This window comes from Phodopus roborovskii, unplaced genomic scaffold, assembly GCF_943737965.1.
Source record: "Phodopus roborovskii unplaced genomic scaffold, PHOROB, whole genome shotgun sequence".
Taxonomy (NCBI): Eukaryota; Metazoa; Chordata; class Mammalia; order Rodentia; family Cricetidae; genus Phodopus; species Phodopus roborovskii.
This window is the reverse complement of record NW_026125397.1, coordinates 17,858,728-17,880,585: the sequence shown is the minus strand read 5'-3', so window position 1 is coordinate 17,880,585 and position 21,858 is coordinate 17,858,728. Positions and strand designations below refer to the sequence as shown.

The window sequence follows — 21,858 nt, the reverse complement described above, 5'->3', positions numbered from 1 at the left end:
TCTCTTTTTTATGTGTGTAGCTCTTGGTGTAAGTTTAGTCAAGGAGAAGGAGCCCTGACCTAGAAAGTGATTCCTACTAGGCCAATGTTTCCTCTCTCCTGAGTCTTGAATCTGAACAAAATAATTAAAATTTCAAAACCAACAGGCCTCCATTTGTCTTAGAACAACAACAACAAAAAAAACTATCTTTACTTTACAAAAAGACTATCTTTACTTTGCAGTGCTGGTGACGGGACCCAGGAACACCCCTGCGCTGTATCTCTGGACTTGTTTTTTGTTGTTGTTGTTGTTGTTGTTGTTGTTTTGTTTTTAACTTTTTTTCTAGATTGTGTGTATGTGTGTGTGTGTGTGTGTGAGAGAGAGAGACAGAGATAGAGAGACAGAAAGAGAGAGACAGACAGAGACAGAAAAACAGAGAGAGAGACGGAGAGAGAAAGAGAGAGAGAGATGCCGAGTAAAATTCAGAGGACAACTCATGGGATCTGGTTTTCTCCATCCCCCCATATGTGTTTTGGAAATTAAACTTAGGTCATTGGCCTTGAAATACCCTTACCCACTGAGATAGTTCCAACCAAGCCTTTGCCCCTGTTTTTTAAAGAGAGGGCTGTAACGCGTACGGTTTTTCCGCCTGCTGCCGCCCGGTCTTGTCCCGCCGCCACGCCGCCAGCCCCAAATAATACACAGAGACTCTGTATTTGATACAATACTGTTGGCCCGGTTACTTGTTTCTTATAGGCTAGCTCTGCCTTTAATTATTAACCCATTTCTGCTGATCTATGTATTTCTCTTACCAGGAAGCCGGCGGCATACTGCTTTCTTCAGACTCTCCATCTTGACTCCTCCTTCCTACTTCCTATTTCCTCCTTGTCTCCTAGTCCCTCCTATCTTCCTTTCCTATTGGCCAACAGTGCTTTATTATTAACCAGCATGAGAAACATATACAGAATGACATCTCCCATCATCTCCTCTTTTCTGTCTAAATAAAAAGAAGGGGTTTAACCTTAAAATAACAAAATATATAACACAACAGTTATCCAATAAGAATCACAGTTAACAATATTTAGTCCATTAACATTTAGCAAGATTAAAGGAAACTATTCTGTCATCTATCCTATATTTGTGAATCTAAAGTCCTATATGTATCTTATCTTTAAACCTAACTAAGGAAAACTATAACCATAACTATTTGTCTTCAACTCCATCAAAGACCACAGAAGGATAGTATATAAACTCTAGAAATGACAGAAACAACTCACTGCCTGGTCACCTGAAGTTCTTTTGTAATCTTCCATCTTCAGCCCATAGGCCATAGTGTGTCTAGCTGACTCTTCAGCAACGCAGGAGACTTTAAACTGTCTTCTTGTATTGGCAGTTTGTCCGTCACTTTTTTCTGTGTCCTGCAGACTGTCTGGCAGACTCTTCCATGAAGCAGAAACTCTGTAGCAATGTCCATCTTGAATCAGCAATCACTTTTCTGTGGGTCCTGCATGTCCAGTTTATACAGCATAAACTCAAACAGTCCAGACAAGAGCTGTATCTTGTCCAAATGGCTAGTCTTGCCATACTGGAAGCAAACTCCAAAACGTGTTTCTTTAATGTCCATCTTCCTTTCTGACGCAGGTGGTGTTGCCAGGAGCAACTGTGCCTCACTCTCAAGAAAAACCCTAAACCATTTTAAATGTCATATTCTGTAGGTCTTTGAAAGGTTTGAAGAATGCTTATCCATCTCAAATACATCTCTGCATATCTAGAAAACCTAACTCACCTAGCTATAAGTTTTGACTATTATAGGTAACTATCTAAAATCTGTACTAAATTATACATTATATTTCTAAATGAGCTATATAAACACAATACATAAACAAGAAGAGAAATATACATATCACAACATTGACCTTAAATTGTATCAATAAATGAAAATCCATTCCAAAACAAAGTATTCATATCTATACCATAATTCCCTTTTTACCTTTAAAAAGAACTGAGTGTGATCATTAACCATTTATAACCAAGTCCATTTAAATGAAACCAAACATTTATAAACAATATTTGGGAATTTGGGCGTTGTTCTTTCCAAACTACTTCCTGCTGACAGGGGGTGCTGTCATGGGGGATCCTGAGAAGATGGCAGTAGTCTGCATGGCTGCCTTGTTCAAGCTGTTTTGAATTTTGCATCATCAGGAACTCTGTTTCAGGGGGCCTGGCTTGATCAAACCACATTAGTCTGGAAGGAATCCACAGCTTTTTATTTTCTGTGGAAACAAAAATAGAAATCCTTTTCCCCAGTAACTTGTCCTTAAACTTAAATGTTGGAGTCAAAGCATTTTTAAAATATATAAATTGAATTAATCCAGCAGCATTTCCTTTATCAGTTGTTATTTTCTCAGCAGTCAAGCAATGTAGAGACAACACAATAGCATACAGTAACCAGATTCTCTCTGAGCTTTTCATCTTTACGTGCCTTTATTACTGTTTATTTTACTTTTATTTTTTTTTTTTTATTTTTTGACATAGGGTTTCACTGTGTAACTTTTATCTGTCCTGGAATTTACTCTGCATACCAGGTTTACTTTGCAAATCACAGAGATCTGCTTGCCTCTGTCTCCTGAGTGCTGGGATTAAAGGCATGTGCTACAACACCCAGTTCCTCTTTGTCTTTTTAAAACCATTTTTTTCATGTCTACGTATATTCTAAAACACACTGTAAACCTTTAGCGGTTTTTCTTAATATGAATCTGTCCTTACTGTAAATCTTTATCTTCGTCTGGCCACAAGCCTTTTATCTGGTAAACAACAACATTGCTAAAATGAAAGTCATAGCTGTGTCAGCCACGGTTTACCAAAAATGGTGGCGGGTACTTTTACCGCCAGCACGGAAAGCTGTGCTCACCACCTTGGTCTGCGCTGCCACCCAGAAAGCATGCTGCCGGCTTGGAGATGTGGTCACTACCATTGCCATCTCTCATACACACCAATAAATTGTTAGCAGAGTTTCTTAAAAGCCTTGCGGTTTTTTGCCGCTTATGCTGAGTCAGTAATCCTCTCTTTAAGGAGCCGCGCAAATATCTGCTTGTCTCTCGCAAAACAGAGTCCAACCAAGAAAAATGCTGTTACCAAGAAACCTTGCTTATCTCTGTTCTTTTGTTTCTAAAACCCTTTTTTAACCTTTTGTTAAATTTTAAGTGGAAGTTCTTACTAGCCACGTGGGCGCCATTTGTAACGTGTATGGTTTTTCCGCCTGCTGCCGCCCGGTCTTGTCCCGCCGCCAGAGGGCCTCACTATGTAGTCCAGATAGAACTTGAATTCTCCATCCTTTGGCCTCTGACTAGTGAGTGAGAGTTGTGAACTAACATACAAGGCTAATAATGACCTGTTTTTTGTCACTTTTGAATTCATTTAATTCCAATTTCTCACCCTCTAGAAGTTTTCTTCCAAAATTACAACCACCGATGTAGATATTAATTGTTGAAATCATGAATTAGCACATTCTCTTGGTTCTAAATCATTTAGGACAACAGTATATCTAATTTTTTCAGAGTTATACATACCAATTAATTTTGGGAAGCCTCCAAATATTTGAACACCATTCTTATTATAAAGCAATACATAGCTAAAAATAAAAAGTTAAAACCAAAAATATTGAAAAAGATGGCATAAAGGCAGAATGTTCTATCACACTTATTATAAACCTGCTAGAACAAGATAAAACAAGTTGGGATGTGTCTGGCCACTGTTTTAAACTTAGCAATGCATAACAATCCATTCCTGCTTTGTTGAAGTTATCACTTCTCAACTCTTTAAGTCTTTTCTATAGCTCTTAATTAGAATCCACTCCAATATTAATAGCAATGAACCAGAATCAACAGTGACTGTGTATTCTAATTATTAGCACTGTGTTAGTGTTTATTTAAGGATTGTTGGAATTGATTGACTTAGTCATCAAACAAAATGGATAGTAGACTGCCTTCTACATAATGTGTTTAGTTGTGTTTGCAAAAATGGAGAGAAGGGAATTTCTCTTCTGCTGGTAAATTGTAAATTGTACAGACACTTTAGGGAGTTATTGGTTGTAGCTAGGAATATGAGAAATGCAAATACTCCATAAGCCAATAAGTTTGTATACTGGCAAGTTTTATACACGCCACAAGACATATTTATTGTAGTACTGTTTATGATAGAAGAATTGAAATAACCTGTGAATTTGGGGATAGAAAGGATAGATAACTAAAATGTATCAGGTGGTGTTGCATATGTTTTAAAATGAGCCAAATTTATTTGCATCTATTGTGGGTAACGCGAAAACAATGATGAGTAAAAAAAATTTAAATTACAAAGTGATGTATATCTATAGCATGTACCAACATAATAAACTTCATAAAACCCTTACAAAAACACACTATATGTGAAGATGCATACATATACACACTCATATGTATAAATATTTATAAGACAAAACAGCTTGAGAGCCAGTTCACAAATTCCTTCTCATTGCTTATGAAAGTGGAAGAAAACACTGGAAGTGAAGATTTGAACTTGACATGGAAGTTTTAAATTTTTGCCTTTCTCTTTAAAATGACTTGGAAAACACTTAAATGACCAATTCTCCATTGTGGAAGCATTGACACAGCCAATTATACCTGTATTTTTCACTTTTTCAAAATCAAATGTTCTTGTCAAGATGCTCGATTTATCCACTCATTCTCCAGTGAATGCATCACCCGCTATTAGGTACTTGATACTGCATTTGCCACCATAGGAACAAAGGTGGCATGACCTGATGGTTCTACCCTCCAAGAGCTTGTAAATTTAGAATTTGAAGTTCCCAGTGGGGGAAAAGACTTGTGAGTTTGAGCATCTCTCATTGTGGAAATATTAATAAGCTTATGATTATACTTGCTATGAAATTACATGTAGGTGGGCTTCATTATGTGAAAACATAACAGAAAACAACTCACCATTTACAAAAGGTTAAATTAGGGTGTAATTGTCAATTTAAGAGGGGATTAGTCATTTTATAAATGATTCATTGTAGGTCTCCTCCTGAACACATAAAATTATGGTGCTATTTTTTTTTTAAAAATCTCCTTGTATTAGTCTTTTGTTTTGGTGGAGGTTGATGCAGTCATTATATAATGTATAGGACAAAGCAAATGTTTCACCTAATATATATCATTACTGGCAAACAGTAGGTTCAGTACTCATAGAAACTTGAACGTGAGTACCTTTATAATCACTCAGAGGTGAGGTGGGCAATTCTGCTTAGGATGAGCTAGAGATTCACCATTATTACCTGGGGTATCTCCATTGCAAATGCCACTGGCAATTATTAGCTGATATAGTAGGGGACAGGCACAAGATTGCAGACAGCTACTGCAGGAATGGAAAGTGACTGAGGTGGCTCAATGCTGCCTCTGAATGCTGAAATGCTGAAGGACCACATCTCTGTTCTCACTAGAAATGAGGTAGGCCAGTCTTAGAAGAAGGAACGGAATTGAAAATAAAGTCTGCTTTCTTTGTAGAGAAAAGTCAGGTTTGTCAGTGGAAGGAAGGGAAATAATGTGGGTTTGAGATCAAAGGAGCAGAATTCCAAGACCATTGCTAAGGGATTTTTCAGAAAGACCTGATCTTCCATAGAAACTTATTTGATATTTGTGGAAGAAATGAGGCTCTGGGCTGACTCTTGAATGCATTACATGTGCCTGCATCTCCTGGGACATCAACAGGGGTTTGAATCTGCAGTGGACCCAGCTTATTAACTCTGGAGGTGAAAGTGGAGGCAAGACCAGCTTTTCCTGCCCCTCCTGCAGAGGACAGTCTAGAACTTACTGTACTGGGTTTATTCTTTCACTTTGCATAGGGCCTTTGACTGCTCTTAGCAATGCTCTCCTCTTTATGGACTCTTCTCTGAGGAAACCAGGTCCAACACAACTAAGCAATTATGAAGAGACAAAAAGGGCAGATGACTTGGGAGGTGGAGGATGACTAAAACAGAGAGGGGAGCTGAAGGATAGAGATTCGAAGACATACTTGGCCCATTTTATAAGTAAGCTTCATTCTTTAATTTCTGATCTTTTAAAATTAGTTAATGAATTACTTTTACATAGTCACCTCAGTTTCCTCTCCTCCTTCCTCTCTTTCTGATTCCTCCCCCAACCTCTCTTCTACCCCTTTCCCCAATTTCTGATCTCTTGAAAAGCATGATAAATATCAGATATTGCTCTGTATCTTTCATCAAAAGTACATGGCTTGAGTCCTTTCTCTAGGAATCTTCTCCCTGATTTCAGAAGTGAAAAAAAATCCCAGGCCGCCTCCTGATCCAGTCATGAATATCCTTAATACAAGTAAAGCAGACCTTCTAGTATAAATCCCTCAGTCCCAGGAAGGAGCTGTCAAGCACAGTGCTCTTTGCCATTTGGACACATTCTGCTGTCTGAAGGTTTCTTTGTTTGGACAGACTGCAGGGCACCGAGGTACACAGATAAAGCACAAAGGGTCAGAAAGGCACATGCATTTCCTTCTTGTATCTAAAAAGAGGGAAGAAATGTAAGTGAGCATGAGAGAAAGAATTTGTGGAAGTTTTCAAAACTAAGAAGACAACCAAGAAGTGGTTGGTTTAAGGTATACATGAGAAGCCATTTGCCTGTAGAGATAAGATGGTCTTGTTGCTAGGCAACAGGCACAAGACAATGGCGAGCCATGAAGGTAGAAGTCAGGAGTGAGTGCTTTAGTGTGAATTCCTGTCACAATAGGGAGCCTGCTAATAAGCTTCCCCCATAAGGGGAAATGACTGAAATGGAGACATTGTTGCTAAGAAAGGTGAGTCATCTTGGTTTTGTTGGCTAGCAAAAACTGCTGTGTGATACAGTTAATTCTTCTGTTAGTGCAGAGTGGTCTGTTTATCCTGGTAGGCATGTTTCTAGTTTCCTGGTTTCTGTCTGATGGCTTCCAGGTTTCAGATGCTGAGACCTAAATACATTTAGCAGCTACCATGGACAGAGACAGCGGTTCATCTCCTTTGCCAAAGAGTACAGCATATTCTGGATGTGAAGCGAGGAAGTGAGCCATCACTCACCCAGCTAAGGAATTTTGTTGTCACTTAAAAGTGAAATTCATTTGACAGGTGATGGCAGATGTTACAGTATATTTCACACCAGAGTTCTTTTTCCATAGGAATATGAGCACTTTGTTTTCTGCTGGTGTTTGCGGAAAATTAACAGGGAACTTTTAAATTAATCTAAGTCTAAAGAGCAAGGCTCATCAGGAAATAAATGCCTGAACTGAGTTATCAGAAGACTCCATGATAATCTATTTATAAGAAAGCTCACATCATAAAAAATTGATGGCATGTGTTAACTGTCAGGAAGATATTTATTCCAGGTAAATTATATTCCTGCCATTTTAATTGAAGATTCCGAAAAGTCTGAATGCAAAGCAGCACCCTTACAGTTGTGTGCTACGGTTCACCTCACATATGGGTGTGTTCCTGCAGTTTATGTTCACACATGAGGTGTAGTGCACAACTTCAGTTTATCCCCCAGATAGCAGATCTCCAGGTTTCTGATAAAGGATGAATGTAAGACTGGGTAAGATCTACTCCCACTCCTAATCTTTTTCACATATAGTGGCTTTGAGTTAGACTCCAAAGTGATTCAGATAGACTTTCATGTGCTATCCAGTGCTCCAGCCTCTGGTGAAAGAGAGCCAATGAGAGGCCCACGAGAAGTCTAGGCAACGGGGAAGATTTCCCATGAGCTCAGTTCCTCACATGACTATTTATAAAAGTGTATTACCTCAGTTTAGGTTCTTTGTAGAGATTTGGTGTGTGTGTGTGTGTGTGTGTGTGTGTGTGTGTGTGTGTGTGTGTGTGTACATGCCGTGTAGGTACAGGGTCCCCTGAAGTTGAGGTTATAGGCAGTGGTGAAATGTCAAGTATGGTGTTAGAAAACAATTCAGTGCTTCTAGAAAGCTAATAGGAACTCTCAGTGGCCATATTATTTCTCTACTCCCTATCACCTCAATTACATATATCTTCTAAGGAAGTGAAAATAGGCTTTCAAACAGATAATTGAATAAGCAGCATTATTCATAATACCCAAAGGTGGAAACCACCCAAGTGTCTACCAGTGGATGAATATATGACCAAACTGTATCACATACATGCATACATTGCAATACCAGCTTTAAAAATGCATGAAATTCTGGTACATCATGAGCAGCATAAAGACCACAGAAAGCATGAAAAATCAAATAAGTCAGGTACAGGAGGACAGGTAATATATGCGTCTACTTGGGTTAGGTACCTAGACTAGTCAGATTCAATGAGTCTGCTTCTGGTGATATTGTGTGGCTGAAGACAGTAGGGTAGGTTGTTGTTCACTAGGTGCTAAGTTTTAGAATAAAATGGTGAGAAGTTCTGGAACTCAATTGTGGTGATGGTTGAGCAATAATGCCAATGTACCTAATGTCAGTGAAGTGTACATGTAATGCACAAATGATAACTTTTACGCTATGGATATTTTATTATGGAGAAAACAATAATCTTGAAAAATACCATTGCCTCATCTACACTCAAGCTTTGAATCTCTCCTTGCTGACACTGTGCCCTTGTATTTCTATCTGCTCTGACATCAGGTTTAAAAATACAGCAGTGACATACTCACAAGCCTTAATTTAAACTCTAATGGAATGCTGCAGGGTCAGTTTAGCAATTTCCTCTGTTGGAAACCTAACTTTCTTGATATATTATTTATCTATCAGTTTACTTGCCACTGCCAGCCACCTACTTGAGGCATCACGGATACATCAAAAGGGAAGTCTAATTTTTCTCTGCTTAAGTTAGAGATTCAAGGGCAGATGGTATGGCACAGATGGCAAAGTCACAGACTGGACAGATGGCCCAATCTTCATTCGGAAGTAGAAGGTACTTTGGGGGGATGTAGACCCAGTTATACCAGACCATGGATAAGTCACCATTTCCCTGCAGAAAATAAAAAAGAAGAATGAAGGAACCATCAAATATGTTTGCAAGAGTGGTGCGCCAGACCAGTGGGATGAAGCCCTCTGACTGTCATGATGCTTCTAAATCTATCCAGGTCAAGTTCGTTAATAAGGAGTTAGCAGCATCACAGCTAGGTGTCATTTCTCAGCTAGATGAATACCTACAACCTTCCAGCACCCTCCCTGTTTCTAGCCATACTCTTTACAAAACAAAACAACAAGAAAAACAAAGACCACCACCAACAACAAAACACTACTCTTTTTATTGAAGTCAGAACGAAAATAGCCCAAATTTGGTAAATGTGGGTGTATGAATATATACTTCAAGATGGGTCTTTGAATTATACCCAAGATATAAGAAATGAAGAGACCACAAAAAAGTAGTAAAAGTACTGTGGAAAATAATGTGAACTGTCTCTGACTTGCGTATATTAAGAATCCCAATTTTTAGCCTGTGAGTCTCCCTTTCCTTAAGTCTTGACTACTAACTGGGAATCTACAGGCTTTTCTGTCACTCACATATACGCTCCCAATCTTTTTCTATGTCCAAAGAAATACGTGGACCAGTGTAAGATTATTCTAAAAGCTGCTGAATAGCCAGTGACAACTGAGGACACATTTAAGTCTGTTTTGGTTCCCAAAAGTTCATCTCATACCACGGGATGTTCATATTAAGCCTGAGTCTAGGAACTGTAGCGGTGGGTTGTTAACAGCCTTTGGGTATTGTTAATTTACAAACAGTATGAGGTTAGGGGGGAATGTCCTTCTGTATGCTGTAAATATATGTTTCTCTTATTGGTTGGTGAATAAAGATGATCCAGCCAATGGACAGGCAGGATGTAGCCAAGCAAGAAGTATAGACAGGGCTACCAGACCAGGAGGATTCTGGGAAGAGGAACACAGAGTGTGAGTTACAAGGGAGATGCCATGTAGCCGCAGAGAAAGCAAGAAGCTAGGGCATCCCTGGTAAGCCAAGACTATGTGGGAATACACAGATTAGTATAAATTGGTTAATAATTAAAAGAGAGCTAGCCAATGAAGAATCTGAGCTATAGGCCAAATAGTTTATAATTAATAAAAGCCTCTGTGTGCTTATCTGGGGGACGAGGCAGAACAGAAGCTTCCATCTACTATGAAGAACAATTAACCTCCAGAAAGACTTAGCTTTCAATTTCTAGAGATTTCTATATTATCAACAGATACATATCTGAGGAAGAACCTTATGTTTTCAAGACTGACAATTAGAATGGATCGCAGGTGATTTTATTTGTTATGTTTTATTTTAGAATTAAAAATCCCTTGTGGTCCAGATGGGAGCAGAGAGGGAGCACAGAGAGGGAGAGCAAGGGAAGAGTACCCGGTAGAGGGGGCCATTATGGGTTAGAGAGAAACCTAGCCCGGTAGAGTGGGCCATTATGGGTTAGAGAGAAACCTAGCCCGGTAGAGTGGGCCATTATGGGTTAGAGAGAAACCTAGCCCGGTAGAGTGGGCCATTATGGGTTAGAGAGGAACCTAGCACTAAGCAAATCCCTATACCAAAAGTTACCTTGTTGGTAGCTTTGAATTACCAGCCAACAATTAGCAAATTCCAGGGAAAATATCTGGGAGAGAAACATGTCCAGATATTTTATTAGTTAAAAATCAGACTGCCAAAATGTAATCAAATACAAGTAGCATCAGAATCCCTAAGAAGCTTTCAAAAATACTACAGATTCTTGAGTCTCAGCCCAGACCTATCTGCAATGGAGCCCAGAAATTGGCACTTTTTTTTTTTTTTTTTTTTTTTTTTTTGCTGGGGGTGGTGGTGGTGTTTCTCTGTGTTGCTTTGGAGCCTGTTCTGGAACTTACTCTGTAGACCAGGCTGACGTTGACCTCACAGAGATCCTCCTGCCCCTGCCTCCCAAGTGCTGAAATTAAAGGTGTGTGCCAGCACCCGGCCCTGAAATTGGCACTTTTAAAAGCACTCGAATTTAAGGGACAGACTGTAGAAAGCTGGGGAGAAAAATGACAAAAATATGACATAATCACAAAATATACAAATATTTATGTAATTTTATAGACGGTGAGGTCCCTAATATTATAGAGAAGTGTAAATTGCCATTTGTTGTTGTTGTTCTCACTTCCAAAGTATTTCACTATTATCAAATGCCTGTGCGTGTGATTAAGGCTCGTAACATCATCACACTCTTCTTGTGATGTTTACGTCTCCAGTGTATTTGCTGCGGAAGACTTTTCTTGGGATACTAACTTCTTTTTTGATAGCCTTCCCTCTTCCATTAATGACATTCACATTTTGAACCGTGAATCTCTTATCACCAAGCTGGGTACCACCTTGTCGGGATGTTTCTATCTTTCTAGCATCCTGCCTCAAGAGAGCAGAGCCAGCCGCTGACAGGGCAATACTCCAGCAGTTTGGTGAATCTCCGGTAGCTATTCTAGAAACTGTACTGCACAGAGATTCCCTACAAGGACTTTTGTGGTCCATACACAGAGAGAAACTTGATGTAAAACATGCAGGAAGGACAAGACACCACTTCCCATCAGCACAAGGGCAGGGTATCGCCACAAAAACCAACCAACCAACCAACAAAAATCCAGGAGGCGGGGAAAAATGAACAATAGGTTCTTAGCTATTAAGAGCTTATCAAGGCCTGTGCCAGAGAAGTTGTCAAATACCCCTCCTGACCTCCAAGATTAAAACAAGGGCATGAACAGAATGAAATTCAAAGCCCTGTAGTGAGATAGTCACCTTGTCTGCCTGTGGCATAGACCACGCCCATTGGGGGGTGGAGACAGTGCCAGACGTGACCTGGGGGAACTAAGTCTGAGGAGGGGGCTCTGAGAGCTCTCTTGCTGGCAGCTCGGGGACAGGAGAGCATCCAGAGGCATCCTTGGGACCAGGAACCTGCTGGTGTTCATCTGTCTATGTTGTAAGTTATTTCTCCCTGAATAAACATCTATTCGGCCTATTTGTTTCTCCTGATCCTTATTAAACATCAATAAAGCCCTGTATTTTCTAGCTGTGAAAAATGTGTAATACCTCTCATAATTCAAGGCCACAATAAGGATGAGTGAAGTCTACAAAAACAAACACAAAGCCACTGTTGATATTCATGTTGGCAAAAACTTCTCTCTCTCTCTCTTTAATTCTGTAACTTTTTTACCACGAAAATTTACAATAGCATAAAAGGAGACAGAATTATTTAGAACACCATCAGCAATATTTCAACTGCAGCAAGTTCAGCTGATGGGCAAGCTAATCTTATCCTTACTCTCCTCTATAATTATTTCAGTGTGTATTTCTAAAAGATAATAACATAAGAACAACAGTACAATAATGTCATGATTACCCTGAAAAAAATCAAGTTTCCAAATAGCCTATGAATGTTCAAAGTTTCTGTTGTCTCTCTCTCTCTCTCTCTCTCTCTCTCACACACACACACACACACACACACACACACACACGTTTATTTGAGTTATGATGTAAACAATTACCATGTATTTCAGGTGGTTGATATTTTGCTTATGCTCTTTCTTCCAACCTATATATTTCTCTTTTATTTTAATGCAATGAAAAACTTTTGCCTGATATGACCAATTAATTCCTTTCAAACAGTAATACATGCAGACCCCCTTGGTGGTTTGAGCAACAATACACATTTCAATCAATCGGTTGGGTGGGGATGGGATTCTGCATGTCTAACAAGCTTTCAATTACTGTCATTGAAAGTGTAAAGTTCAAGTAGAAAGGTTATGATATATCTTACAATCTGGATTTTGCTGATTGAATGTGCTTCAATGTGTTCCTCTAACCCCTGTCTTCTGAAGTGGTACCTGAGTACATAGACTTGTTAAGACTTAAAGATGTATATAGCAGGTTCTAGGCAGTGTGTTGTTCTTGTCAAGAAACAAGAGACACGATGCCTGGTTGTTTCTTTGTCTAGACTACTAGTGTCAAGGCTTATCTCCACTTGTTCATAAAAGAGGTACCAACCGTGACATTCTACGCATCCTACTGTGTATTTGTAAGGTAGAGTGTTATCATTAAGATAGTCTCTCATCTGCTGTTTAGTTGCTTGGTGGTGAGGCTCACACAGAATCATGGGAAGGAAGGGAAAGGACTTGATTCTCTTTGTCTCCTAATTTTCAGAACCCTGACTTGTTTTAACCAGCATCTTCCAATAGCAAGCAGGTCTTCTTTTTGTTGATGGTTTCTCTGTCTCTCAGGTAGAGGTTCCTGGTAGTTTTTTAATTCTTCAAAAACTCACACGTTTATAAAATTTCATGCATTTTTTTTTTTTTTGCCAACCTGGTTATTTCCACCTAAAACCTTCTTCAAGTTGGCCACTGAATTATTTCAATAACACTCTGTAGTCTTGGAATGCCCCTTTGCTCCTCTGTGTGACAAAATATTCTAGGCTCAGCTTGTGAATTACATTTCCTCACCCATTGTTTCTTTTAGTGAAAATTGTATTTTAAGATGATAAATACATTCTTTAATATTTTCAGTTGGAAATACACAGCACACACACACACGAGGGGAGGAGAGTAGTATACTCTATTATCACATTACTCAAAAGGTGGTTTTTCTTTTTTTAAGCTTAATTTCAGGAAAACATAATATGAAGCATTTCTGACTTGTTCCATTAAATAATCCATGTAGACAAAAAATACCATTCTTAGAGTAGTAAATACTTCATAATTAAAAAAAAAAATCAGAACAGACAGACCTTGGAAAACAACCTAACTTTTTTTTTTTAATTCAGTTTTCTGATCTGAAAATATCTCCCTCACAGCGCTGCTAATAACAAAGCCATCACCTACCCAGTATGTATGGAAGTTAGATACTTTATATGCATTTCCCCTCTTAATCCTTATGAAAACATTTTCAAGTAAGTGGTATTTGCTTCATTTTATAAATGAGCACCATTTTTCAAGGTGACACTGCCTGGTAAGAGGCAGCTAGTGTTTTCACAGAGGTCTCTGACTCCATGCTTTTAGCCTAGACTTTAAAGTGTCTGGCAAATAACAGAACGGATGCCTGGTGCTGCTGGCAGGGTGCATGACAGTTGCATTCAGTGGAAAACATAGGACAGTTAACAGAAGTAACCTTGGTGGGTATCTGCTCGGTCTCTGATAGTGGAGATAGGAGACTGGGTAGTGAAACCTTGCCAGCCAGCTTCCTGCTTTACCAGGCATCTGGCCCACTGACACCGCGTCCTGTTAATTTCCCATGTTGGGGCTAACCTCTGTGTCCACCATGACAGCTGCTCTCATGTCAAAGCTCAAGGTCAGCCCTCAAGAGTTCAGGCTGGCACCTTCTGTCTGTTGTCTTTTGAATATGCTCAGTGAGTGGCAGACATCCAGAGGCAAGCCTGCTTTGGCCTCTTCCCGTTACACCGTGTGTCGTTAGCTGAGACATAGCTCTTTGTTCGAAACAAAATTCACAAAACTGACAGATTCATCTGCCTAATGTCATGAGGCATCAGAGTCAATTACAGGATAGTTCCAGAAGGCAAATGGAGCCACTTTTCACAAAATGGGATGAAGAAAAGGGAAATAGTCTTGCCATTAAATAGGACAAATACATTTTCCTCTCAGCAGGCTCACACCAGGAAAATTGAGAGATTTATATTAATACAAAGCTTCATTATGATTGCTTTTGATAATTTCAAATCAAAGCATCTACCACCCACTTGTCCCCAGCAAACCTACCATTACAGATGTTAGCTAGTGAACACTATTTTGGATTAGAAGTGGTATCTTCATTATGATAGCAGCTTGAGGGATAAACCACAGAATCTGACACTTTTTCTGAAGAGGAAAAAAAAAAAAAACATTTTCAAGGTGTGCATGCCTGTGTGAGTGCGTGCGTGCATGCGTGCCTGCTTGTGTATGTGTGTGACTACTTTTAATCCAAGTCTTAGGCTTCTAGGGCCTTGATATATTGGAATGCATCCCATATGCATTCAAGATTTTGCATAAGAGTGTATAATATTTCATTGTGTTGAAATACAACCTACTGAAAAGGCTTAGAAACTCAGTCCCAACACTATCTCCTTTTATGCTAACTTCCTAAATTTAACCTAATCAAACAATAGGAAAACAGACTATCCTCTCATCTGACACTAGCTTTAAAGTTTGGTATGGGAACCTTCTTAAAATATCCCTAATCTCAGCAATTTTCAAGAAAGTCTTATACAATCACTGCTCTGAAACAGAATCTTCCAGGAGCAGAGGATAGACTTCAATTTCATCTATAATATGTCCTCAAAAAAGATCTGAAACAAATATCCCCAAACATTAGCATTTGTTAACTCAAGATGGAGAGTACATTAATACTTTTGTATCCAATATTTTTATTTGTGTTTAGTCACACAGACAGAAAAACTTTAACAAATAGAATATATTTAAATAGCAAACTGCAATTCTAAAGATTCTGTTCATTGCTCATAGGTTTTATTACCCTTTACATTAATAACAATAAAATCTGAGGTGATTTCAAAGCATTCATATTCACTAGTTATAAGGGTATTCTATTTCCATGGATTCTGAATCTAATTCATGAGATTCAGAGGAGCCTTGCCTTCAGCACATGAATTCCAAGAATATATTGCCATTATTTTAAAGTTTTAATAATCATCAATTGTACAGCAGTGAGTCAGATTTTAAAATAAACTGAGTGCTTTTTAAAATAAGGTGAGTCCTTTAAAATAAAGCAGTCTCCCTCCATCCTGGATGATTCTACTAATCAAGTCTGTTGAGTGTTTTCAGAATCATAAATGAAACTCCATGGAAGCATTTACATAGTATTTCCTCAAAGTTGTTATCTGCAGACCAGTAAGGCAACTCATCCTTCTTCTGAGTCCATATAATAAATGACTTTGGGTATATTCTTAGTTAGTGGAACAAGTAACATCTCTATAACCTAGTTTTCCTGTAATATATGTTGAGATGTGGCTTGTAGGCTCTGAATTCGGCAATTGTTCATCATGTAAAATAGCAGGGACAATGACCTGTGACTTTAGAATTGCTGCTTTGAGGTTAAATACACCATCAACAATATTATGGCTTCTATCCAGTGTATTAGTTTTGTCAATGTCATAGTTTTAACTGGAAGACTATTTCAGTGGAAGAAGCAAGAATGTTTGTAGTAGATGTATTTTAACTATCTCAATTCGTGTTAAACTTCCTTAAATGACTAGTTGTGAAATTTATTCATATATAATTTATTGATTTTATCATGGACTTTTGGATCCTGGAAATAAAAAACAAGATAATGCCAATTTGTTCACATTGTGAATAATCTAATGTGTAATAGAGGTAAGAAAAGATAAGTTCTGTATGTGGCTGGACACAGTTACTAACAGGGCCTCTCACAGAGAGTTCTAACCCAATGAGCAGAAGAGTTCCAGCATCCCTGTTAGAAGTATATGCTGGTGCTATTTTTGGACACTGGAGCGTCCAATGTACTTGTTGGAACAGTACTTATTTCGGGTTTCTGTTGCTCTGAAGAGAGTCCATGACCAAGGCAATTCTTACAAAACAAAGTATTGGTTGGGGACTTGCTTATAGTTTCAGAGGATATTATAAACAGGATTCTCTAGATTAACAAAATTATATAACAAATTTGTAAATATGTAGAAATTGGATTTGTTAGTGTGGTCTATAGTCTGCGATCTAGCTAATCTAACCCTGGCTGACTTTGAAGGGAAGGTCTACTGGATGTCTTAGTGGGTCTTCAGTATATGCTGGAATCCAATCCAGAAGAAGTAGGCTGTAATGCCAGTGACAATCACATTAAACGTTTACCTTTTCACTTCAGAGGTCTAGATTAGAAGTAGGTCTTTCCATTTCAAATGATGTAATTGGGGGGGGGGATCCCTCACAAGTGTACCTGTGCCCAGCCATTTGGGTTTTAGTTAATGCCAAACACAATCAAGTTGACAGCCAAGAATAACTATAACAGAGATTTAGTCCATATCATCATGACAAGGACTGTGGCAGCAGGCAGGCAGTGTGGTGCTGGAGCATCCTAATCCACTGGCAATAGACACAGAGAAAGAGACACAGGCCTGGTGTGGACTTCGGAAACCTCAAAGTCCATCCCTATGATACATCTCCTCCAGCAAAGTCACACCTCCTAACCCTTCCCTCATAGCTGCCAGCAAATGAGCCTATGGGGCCCTCTCATTAAAACCACCGCAACCCACCTCTGGCTTCCTAGAGATATTGATGTTTAATAAGGATCAGGAGAGACAAATAGGGAGAAATAACTTACAACGTAGACAGATGAACACCAGCAGGTTCCTGGTCCCAAGGATGCCTCGGGATGTATTCCATGCTGCAAGCAAGAAAGCTGCCGGGGGCGGGCCCTCCTCAGACTTAGTTCCCCCAGGCAACATCTGCCCCTGTCCCCACCCCCCAATGGGCGTGGCCTATGCCACAAGCGCGGACAAAGTGAATATCTCACTACATATAGGTTTATAGTTATAATGCAAACTGTATTTAGTTCAGCTTCAAAAGTCTTGCAGTCTTAAGACTGTTTCAAAGTACAAAGCCTCTTCTGAGACTCAAGGCAATTTCTTTTTGTTGTTGTTTTGGTTTTGGTTTTTGGGGTTTTTGTTTTTCAAGTCAGGGTTTCTCTGTGTGGCTTTTAAGCCTGTCCTGGAACTGGGTCTGTAGACCAGGCTGCCCTTGAACTCACAGAGATCCTCCTGCCTCTGCCTCCCATGCACTGGGGTTAAGGTCGAGCACCACCACTGCTCGGCAGCAATTTCTTAATTCTAGCCCCCATAAAATAAAAATCAAATTACATACTTCCAATGTACAATGGCACAGGATATACATTGTCATTCCAAAATGGCGGAAAGGGAGCATAGTTAAGAAATACTGAATGAAAGCAGGACTGCAAATCAGTAGGGCAAACTTCTACCTGCATTCCATGTCCCACATCAGTGTGCTTTTCAGATCTGCACCCCCTTTCAGCTTTGTTGACTGTGGCACACTTTTCTCTCGTTAGCTGATTCCACATCCAGTCCCCTGAGGTGGAGTGCTATGGGCTTCCAACAGCCAAAAGACCCCTCCTCATCAACCCTTCAGATGAGACCGAAGCCCTAGCTGGCATTTTGCCTGAAGTCTTGAATCGTAAGCATTCAATTAAGCTGCACGCAGATTTTTGTCCCTTTTGAAACCAGAACACAATAAACACTGCTTGTTTTAAATATCTACGTATTGGAATAATTTGTTAGGCAGCAATAATTCATGTGCACCATCGCTAGTCATTCAGTGTCCATATATTTAACATCGCCTGTGGAGACGTCACAAGCCGTCCACAGCTGTATGTAATTATCATTGGGCCACTTTTAGAGATAAGATTTATTTCAGCTTGGAATACATATAAAAATAAGAATCATAAATATATATATATAAAAAATCTAAAGTCTGTTCAGGTGCTATGACTGCAAGACCGGGACAAGGGTCGGGTGGTGGGCTTTTTCCATCCCAAAGCTTTCTCACCACACACCACTCACACATCCCTAGATTAAACAAAGCAAAAGAATCTTCTGGATGCCATCTTGGAGTCTTACTATAGATCTATTGCCACACAAAACTGCTTCTAACGGGCTACTTTTCTTTTAGCAGAACTGTAATTTAGGATGGCCTGAGCATTTTTTATGTTTTTATTTTTGGTGTGTGTGTGTGTGTGTGTGTGTGTGTGTGTGTGTGTGTGTTTGTGTGTGTGATGTAATATGTATATATGTGTGTAATGTATAGTCCATGGTAAGCAATAACTTGTTCAGTCTCAACCTGGTGTAGAAACTAATTTGGAGACCCGAAAGTGAGCATGAAGACAATTTCCTAAGTAAAGCATGTGCGTCTTTGATAGATTAAGACACTAAATATTGGGTAAGTTTCTGGTTTAAAAAAAAAAAAAAAAAAACGCATATGTAGGTACATAGTGTAACAATATCTTATAATTCTAAATATGTAATGTGTTATATGTCAAGCACTTACTCCGTTTTTTCTTAACTTTGTAACACAGGAGAAGAAAACCTCTTGGCAATTTTACGACGAAGATGGTGGAAGTACATGATCCTGGGACTTGTAGACTTGGAAGCTAATTACCTGGTGGTCAAGGCTTACCAGTATACAACTCTGACCAGTGTCCAGGTAATAATCCTCTTCTTTCAACTTTCCAGATACAGCCCACTTTGAGTTGAATTCATTTACAATCTGTATGCTTTTTCTTTTCTTTTTAAATTCAATTTAATTTAAATTTTTTTTTTTTAGTTGAGCCGGGCATTGGTGGCACACACCTTTAACCCAGCACTCTGGAGGCAGAGGCAGGCAGATCTCTGTGAGTTCGAGGCCAGCCTGGTCTACAGAGCTAGTTCCAGGACAGGTTCCAAAGCTACACAGAGAAACCCTGTCTCTAAACAAACAAACAAACAAAAATTAGTTGAAAATAGATTCTTCTGTCATTCAATACATCTCACAGTTCCCACTCCCTCCACTCCTCATAACTCCCTCCTCTTTCTTCTAGATCAACTCCCCCTCCTATTTCTCTTTCAAAAAAGAGCAGCCCCCCCCCCACCAAGAGACTACAGAAAAAAAGACAAAACAAGATACAATAAGACAAGGTGCAAGTCCTCATATCAAAGCTAGACAAGGCAACCGAATAGGAGGGAAAGAGTCTCACGAACAGGCAAAAGAGTTAGAGACACACCTGCTCCCATTGGCACTTCCATACAAGCACCAAGCTAACAGCCGTAAGTGCTCTTGCAGAGGACTTCTTTCAGACCCGTGCAGGCCCTGTGCCTGCCCTGTCGGTCTCTTTAAGCCCATGGGAGCCCAGACTCATTGTTTCAGTGGGCCATGTCCCCGTGGTGTTCTTGTCCTCTCTGACTCCTACAGTCTTTGCTCCCCTTTTCTGAGGGTTCCCTGATTTCCAAGGAGAGTAATCGGATTTATTTTGCCTGTCTTGTTTGGTTCTACCCTAGGTTTCTAGGTTGTCCAGTCTCCTATTTCTGGCCATCCAGGGCCACGGGTTCTCTCTCTTGTGGTTGGCCACTCCTGAAGTTCTATGCCATTATCGCCCCAGCTCATCTTATAGGCAGGACAAATTGTAGGTGGAGGGGTTTGTGCTTGAATTGGTGTCCAGGTTTTAATTTCCATTGTCTGCAGAGTACCTTCTCCTGCCCAAGAGACTAGACATAGGTGTGAAGGCTCCGAGCAGGCACCAGCTCAACCCCTTTACATTCAGTGAGCTGTGTGGACGTTGTCTTTGGCAATGGACCCACTGTGAAATATCAGAAAGCAACCTTCTGTCCTAGCATCAGCTTGGGCTGTTTAAGGATCTCCAGAGGACTTCTAAAATTTCAATCAAAAATCCCAGTGGAGTTTGGAAGCCTTGCCTGGCTATAAATGGCCAGTTTAGACCGCATTCTCCGTTACTTGAAGTCATCACTCGGATCGCCCGTATAGAACCCAGGAAGTTTTCACTGTACTAAGTTTCCTCACCACCCCTTATGTGCCCCTAGTTCCAGCTGTCTCTCCCTGCCCAATATCCCTCCACCTCCCCCCACTCCTCATACCCCCACGCCCATCCCTATCTGTCCCCAGTCCACCTGCAAATCTACTCAATTGCCCCTTTCCAGGTAGACCTATGTTTCCCCACGAGAGCCCTCCTCTTTACTGAGACTTTCTGGGTGGGTGAATGTAGCTAATATACATTTATGTGTGAATACCTACCATGTTTATCTTTCTGGGTATGGGTTATTGGACTCGGAATGATTTTTATTCTAGTGCCATCCATTTGCCTGCAGATTTCATGATGTCGTTTTTTTTTGTTTGTTTGTTTGTTTGTTTTGTTTTCTTTTCTTTTTTTAAAGAGCTGAGTAGCACTCTATTGTGTAAATGTACCACGTTTGCTTTGTTCGCTCTTCAGTTGAGAGACAGAATCTACGTTGTTTTCACTTCTTGGCTATTATGACTATAACTGAAATGAACATGATTGAGCAAGTGTCCTTGTGGTAGAATGAAGCATCTTTTGGGTACATGCCCAAGGTTGGTATAGCTGGGTCTTGAGGTAGATCATTTAAAAACTAAAATTCATTTGTATGTCATTAATTTTTCCTAAATGAGGTACCATTGGACAGCTTTTCCTCTTTGTTCTAAATATACCAAAATAATCATTTACAATGCAAAAAGTAATTCATGGATTTGAATGCTGCCAACTAATCTTGTGTCAGCAGGAGAATTATTAATAGGTATAAAAATAAATCTGATTTCATCACATTTAACTTTTTAGAATGTTAATAGACTTTGATTAAACAAGCAAGCTGCTTAATAATTTTTTCTATTATTTTTTTAAAAATGCACTCAATATGAAATCTGAACAGATATATTTTTCCCAGAAGAAATAAAAATAAAATTCTTAGAATGTGTTATGTAGGAAGATAGCTACTGTGTTTATGTTTGTCTGTCTGTCTATCTGTTTCTCTCTCCATCCTCTCACACAGATGTACACAAACACAAGTATCAGTTTAATCTATTTTTATAATTATTGGATACTCATTTTCCTTACTTGTCAAAGTAGTTTGATTGTATTTGTTTCACCTTCATTTTTCTTTATGCAGAAATATTATTGGTTTCACAGCTATCCTGAAATTTCAAGAAAAAATAAGTAAATTATTCATCAATGAGCATGAGCTGAGATTTGATACCAGTCATCCTTTTAATTTGTGTTGGAGCTACAATGACATAAGTGAATAAACAAATACACAAAGTAGCTAAGTAAATATGTACAGCTCAGGCTGGGTGAGAAGTGACTTAAATCTTGTTTCATTTTGTTATTTA

The 21,858-nt window shown here is 39.3% G+C and overlaps 1 protein-coding gene across 1 annotated transcript in view; it reads left to right on the top strand.

Annotated features, from left to right (window-relative positions):
- Window positions 1-21,858, top strand: part of Slc35f1 (solute carrier family 35 member F1) — a 355,956-nt gene that overhangs the window by 262,774 nt on the left and 71,324 nt on the right. The window contains exon 3 of the mRNA XM_051175520.1: window positions 19,043-19,170. Within this exon, the coding sequence (XP_051031477.1) occupies window positions 19,043-19,170 (128 nt within the window). The remainder of the gene's footprint in view (window positions 1-19,042; window positions 19,171-21,858) is intronic.